Source organism: Myotis davidii, unplaced genomic scaffold (genome assembly GCF_000327345.1).
Source record: "Myotis davidii unplaced genomic scaffold, ASM32734v1 scaffold97, whole genome shotgun sequence".
In the NCBI taxonomy this organism is placed as follows: Eukaryota; Metazoa; Chordata; class Mammalia; order Chiroptera; family Vespertilionidae; genus Myotis; species Myotis davidii.
In genome coordinates, this window is record NW_006289392.1 from 5,302,150 (window position 1) to 5,308,353 (window position 6,204).

General features: G+C 37.8%; 1 protein-coding gene across 1 annotated transcript in view; it reads left to right on the forward strand.

Moving 5' to 3' along the window:
* The window catches only part of UBE4A (ubiquitination factor E4A), a 63,206-nt gene that overhangs the window by 50,173 nt on the left and 6,829 nt on the right, over positions 1-6,204 (forward strand). The window contains exons 17-18 of the mRNA XM_006761566.2: positions 4,820-5,000; positions 5,412-5,559. Of these exons, the coding sequence (XP_006761629.1) occupies positions 4,820-5,000; positions 5,412-5,559 (329 nt within the window). The remainder of the gene's footprint in view (positions 1-4,819; positions 5,001-5,411; positions 5,560-6,204) is intronic.

Consider the following 6,204-nt stretch of genomic DNA (forward strand, 5'->3'; position numbering starts at 1 on the left):
TATATAAAAGCCTATGTGACCATTAGGACCGGACAACCAGATGACCGGCCAGTAGCTGATACACACTGACCACCAGGGGGCAGACGCCCAATGCAGGTGCTGCCCCCTGATGGTCATTGCACTCCCACAGCCAACCCCCCGTGGTCAACCATCATCCCGTAGTCCCTTTCTCCCGGCCAGCTGACCCAATCAGGACTAGGTGAGACAGCACCAATTGGCCCCAATCGCCAGGCAGGCCGAGGGACCCCACCTGTGCATGAATTTGTGCACCAGTCCTCTAGTATCCTTATAACTGCATGGTGTCAGAGGGGTACTAGATTTATCAGGATGACCACTTAGTATGTTATGAAATGTCTATTAGTAATCACTGGGTGTATACCTGAAACTAATATAATATTGTATATCAACTGTAATTGAAAAATAAAAAATTTAAAATGAATTCAAAAAAAGGAAGCAGAACAGAAAGAGATGGAAATAAGAAAAGGGTAAGAAAATAAAGGATCTATCTAAAAAGTCTCAAACAAGAAAACTGTTAGGGAGGGGATTATCAAAGAAATAATATCCAAAAAAATCTCCAAGAGTAAAAGCCTCTAAATCAAGCATGTCAAACTCACAGCCCGCAGGCCGCATGTGGCCAACAATGAATATTTGTGCGGCCCAGCTAATACAACAGTATGTAAGAAACGTTTTCATAAAAATTTTGTAACTTAATTTTTACAATTATTTTATACAATTATCAATAACAAACTACAACATTCGCTAACGACTGATTACTGTAATCATGTTGTATCCATTTCCCTTAGGTACAGGCGCACCATTACTCTCCACTAACACTAGCAGCAAATATTTTAGCATCTGATTGCTACATCATTAGTCTTGTACTGACTTGTTTGGTGTGCACAACAGGAAATATTTTGCTTTCAGAGAACAAGAAAAATAGGTTTATTTGCATTACGCTTATTAATTTGTGCAGTTAATCTTCAAGTAAAAACATTAATTTTTATTAAAATCTTCTATTATTTTATACTAGAGGCCCAGTGCATGAAATTCATGCACGGGTAGAGTCCCTAGTGGCTGGTGCCTTCCTTTATTTCAGCCCTTTGTATTCCTCATGCTCTATTGAAATCAAGTGGTAGTAAATATAAACAAAAAATTGCTGACGAACATCAAAATTTCCAAGAAAAGTGGGAATTGGAGTATTTTTGCTGTGAAGTAAAGACTAAAATAATCTGCTTGATATGTAATAATGCTATTAGTGTACCAAAGTTATACAACATTCATTGTCACTATGAACAACATAAATCAAAATATGATAATTACGAGGGATTAATGAGGCAAGAAAAGTTGAAAGAGCTCAAGTTGGGACTGAAAAAACAGCAGTTCATGTTTACTAAAGTATCACAAGAAAGTGAAGCAGTGGTGCATGCAAGGTACGTCTTGTCAGAGTTGATAGCTAAACACTCAAAACCTTTTACTGAAGGTGGTTCATCAAGGAATGTCTAAAGCTGAAGAAATTGTTAGTCCTGGAAATGTGAAGTCTTTTCAAACAGTCTCTTTGTCTCGAAATACAGTTGCGGAAAGAGTTACTGATTTGGCCGACAATTTAAGTATTCAGATCAAAGCAAAATGATCTAGTTTCTAAGCTTTTTCCATTGCCTGTGACGAGAGTATGGACATTGGAGGCATAGCTCAGTTAGCTGTGTTTCTTTGTGCTTGCGACACGGATTTCAACATTTTTGAGGAATTATTGGAACTAGTTCTAATGCGTAACACTAGTACAGGACAAAATATATTTAATTTTGTTTTTAAACTTATGCAAAAATACAGTCTACCTCTCTCAAAATTAACTTCTGTAGCTACAGATGGAGTTCCTTCAATGACTGGAAAAAACAATGGTTTCACGGCATTACTGTAAAAAACAAAAAGTGAAATTTATGACAGATCCAAGATTCATCATACACATTGCATTATATCAGGAAGTATTATGCACGAAGGTAATAAACATGGAAAATGTGTTGACATCTATCAAAAAAAAATTATCAATTTCATAAGATCTCAAAGCTTTAATCAGCAACAGTTCTCTGCTTTCTTAAGTAAATTAGTAAATATTCCGGCTTGTGCTACTATGTCAAGGTACGTTGGCTATCCTGCTCCAAGGTTCTTAAACAATTCTGGGACTTGAAAGAAGAAATGTGTCAGTTCTTAATAACTAAAAATCAAGACATAAGCCTGTTTTTTGACACAATATGGTTGCAGGATTTATCCTTCATGGTTGATATAACAAAACACTTATATGACTTAAAACTGCAAGGAAAAGATCAGATTGTTACAAACATGTGTGACCAAGTCAAAGCATTCACATGTAAGCTAGTTCTTTGGGAAAAGCAGTTGAAAAATGAAGATTTAATGTACTTTCTGACATGCAACATGAACAAATCAAGTTTAACTGAAACTGCATCATATCAAAAAATTTTAAGCCTTAGAACTGAATTTGAAACAAGGTTTGCAGATTTTAAATTTTTGGAAGACAAGTTTTCTTTAATTTTTCAATAAATATAGAATCAGTACCTACTCAAATGCAAATGCAGGTAATTGAGATTCAATGCGATTCAGATTTAAAGGCAAAATTCAGTGAAATTGGCATGCCTAAATTTTACAAATATTTACCTGCCAGCTTTGAAAATTCACATGAAATTATTTCCATGTTTGGAAGTACTTATCGGTGTAAGTAGTTATTACAATTATGAGAGGAAATAAGTCTCCTGTCAGATCCAGAATTACTGACATTCACCTTGGGGCAGTTTTGAACGTAATCACTGAGAACAAGACTTCCCCAGAAGTAAGAATGATAATAGCAGAGAAGAGATGCCAAGTGTCAGGAAGAAAACATTAATTTTATCATTGCTCTTGTTCTTTTTTTTATATACTATACTTTTCAAAATAAACCTACGTTTCTATGAAAATTGAAGCTTTTGTTTTTTTGCAGTCCACATAAACTTAAACCTTGTTTATTTGGCCCGTGTTAGCCTTTGAGTTTGACATGCTTGCTCTAAATTGAAATGAGCCATCAGGTGGCTAGTACAGAGAATTTTTTAAAACCCCATACTAAGATTTATCATTGTGACATTTCAGAAAATCAGGGTAAAAAAATGATCCTACAGGGTTCCAGAGAAAAAGTCAGGTCATATACAATTGTTTAAGTACCAAAATGTCTTTGAAATTCACAACAGTAACATCTGAAACTGGAACACATTCCTGATGGGAAATATTTTTTTCAGCCTAGAATCCTATACCCAGCCAAACTATCAATTCTATTAGAGAGTAAAGTATAAGGGCATTTTCAGACATGAAGGCATCAAATTTACTTTCAGTGTGCCCTTTCTTAAAAAGCTACAATAATATATACTCACCCAGCTGGTGTGGCTCAGCGGTTGAGCATCGACCCAGGAACCAAGAGGTCACGGTTTGATTCCCAGTCAGGGCAGATGCCCAGGTTACAGGCTTAATCCCCAGTAGGAGGCTCTCTCTCTCTGTAAAAATCAATAAAAACATTAAAAAAATAAAAGACACACTCTATCAAAATGAGAGAATAAACCCAGAAGGAGCTAGATGGAATCCTATGAGACACAAAGGAAGTTCCCAGGATGATGGTAGAAGGAGCTCGTATAACCACCACACAACAGACCTACAGAGCAAGGAGTCCAGATTGGAGTGACAGATGGAAACTTCCAGAAAGAACATTTCCCAAAATGCAGAACTGCTAGAAATTACCCTATTGGGAGTTTTACATTTCTGATAAAGAGTTGTTTTGGTTTTTTTCTTTATTGATTAAGGTATTACATATGTGTCCTTATTCCCTCAGTGCCGCCCCACCCCACCCCCTTCATGCCCACACCCCCCTGGTGTCTGCGTCCATTGGTTATGCTTATATGCATGCATACAAGTCCTTTGGTTAATCTCTTCCCTCTGGTAAAGAGTTTTAGAAAGATTTAATAATAGGTTCTCTAAAAATAAGCAAACAAAAACCCCAGAGTTATACTAAAATTTAGTTCACACTTGTACAATGCAGGGGTTAGTGACACTGACCCCCCACCCCTGCACAGTGGAAAACGCACGTGTAACTTCTGACTCCCAGAAGTTAACTACTAATGGCCTACTATTAACTGCAAGCCTTACTGACAATATATAGTCGATTAACACATATGTATGTCCTATGTATTATATACTATATTCTTAGAATAAAGTAAGATAGAGAAAAGAAATGTTATTAAAATCCTAAGGAAGCCCAGCCAGTGTGGCTCAGTGGTTGAGTGTGGACCCATGAACGAGGAAGTCACGGTTTGATTCTAGATCAGAGCACATACCTGGGTTACAGGCTCAATTCCCAGTGGAAGGTGTACAGGAGGCAGCTTATCAATGATTCTCTCTCATCATTGATGTTTCTCTCCCTCTCCCTTCTTCTCTCTAAAATCAATAAAAATATAAAAAAAAAGAAAATCATAAGGAAGAGAAAAATACATTTACAGTATTTATTGAAAAAAACAACTGCATATAAGTGGACCCATGCAGTTCAAGCCGATATTGTTCAAGGGTCAACTGTATAAACAAGGTGTTAACAGTCATTATTTCTGGATGGTAGTTTTTACATTTTGTTTGCTTTTGCTTGTCTATATTTTCTAATATTACTGCAATGAAAATGTATTAAAATTACTTATGTAATTTTAAAAAGTAGTAGTCTCCAGAGGTCTCCCAGCAAAACTCTAAGACATAAGTAAAAGATTGCTAATGGATTGAGTTTTCAGTCTGGCTTTCCTTCCAGAGATCAAATCACTCTTCGTGCACCCTTTCCTGGCTGAGCGCATCATCTCCATGCTGAACTACTTCCTGCAGCACCTGGTTGGCCCCAAGATGGGGGCCCTGAAAGTCAAGGACTTCAGTGAATTTGACTTCAAGCCCCAGCAGCTCGTATCAGATATCTGCACGATCTACTTAAATCTTGGGTACTTGAGATTTAAATTGGGCAAACCAGAGGGGGATGCTAATGTTTTAATTGGGGGCTTTGATAATAAAATAATGTGGAAGTAGAAAAGAAATGGTTCATTTCAAGTTGGTTGATGAAAGAATCTTCTGTAGTTTTAAATGAGATTTTTGTGTTACCTATGGGACAGACATTGTTCAGAATTTCCAACATTCTGCCTTGATTTGTGCAAAGATAAACTTTGCTGGCCGTACTGTTGTTTGGAAAAGCAGTATTCCTTTAAAGCCACAGAATACTTGATAGACCTCCTTCCTGAAAATTACAATGTTTATCCAGAGAGCATTCATGGCATTTAAGTGATGGGGACCCTTGTTCCTCAACCCACCGATTACCTCCTCTGATGCTCCGTTTCCTTCCCATGCTGACCTTCCAGGAACGAGGAGAATTTCTGTGCCACTGTGCCCAAAGATGGACGTTCCTATTCCCCGACTCTTCTTGCACAGACCATCCGAGTTCTGAAGAAAATAAATAAGCCTGGAGATATGATTGTGGCTTTCACCAACTTAGCAGAGAGAATCAAGGTGAGGAGGAGGGTTTGTTTATTAACATGTTCTATAAAAATCCCATGGTTGCCCTGGCCAGTGTGGCTCAGTTTGTTGAACATTGTCCCATGTACTGAAAAGCCGCTGGCTTAATTCCCTGCCAGGACACATACCCACGTTGCAGGCTCGATCCCTGGTCAGGGTGTGTACGGGAGGCAACAGGTAGAAGTTTCTCTCCCCCTTCGTCTGTCTCTCTAACGATCACGAAAAACTTTTTTTTTAATTACATTATTGACTCAGCTGTACTGCTCTTTACCCTGTTTTGGAGGGTAGGCAGAAACATTGCCTTGAGAAAATATAAACATGATTAGTCAATAACTAGAACTACTGAATTCTTAATACTGCTATTTTTTTATTACTGATTTGAGAGAGAGAGTAAGGTACAGAGAGAAACATTGATACTTGTTGCTCTTATCTATACATTCATTGGTTGGTTCTTGTATGTGCCCTGACCAGGGATCAAACCTGCAACCTTGGCCTATGGGGACGATGCTCTGACCAACTGAGCTACCCGACCAGGGACTTATGGACTTTCTTACGCAGTTATTATATACTCAGGTAGTTATTCACTGTCCAAGAGCAAGGATTTTGGCTTTCATTTCCTGGTTTTTCCCAAACCCCCAA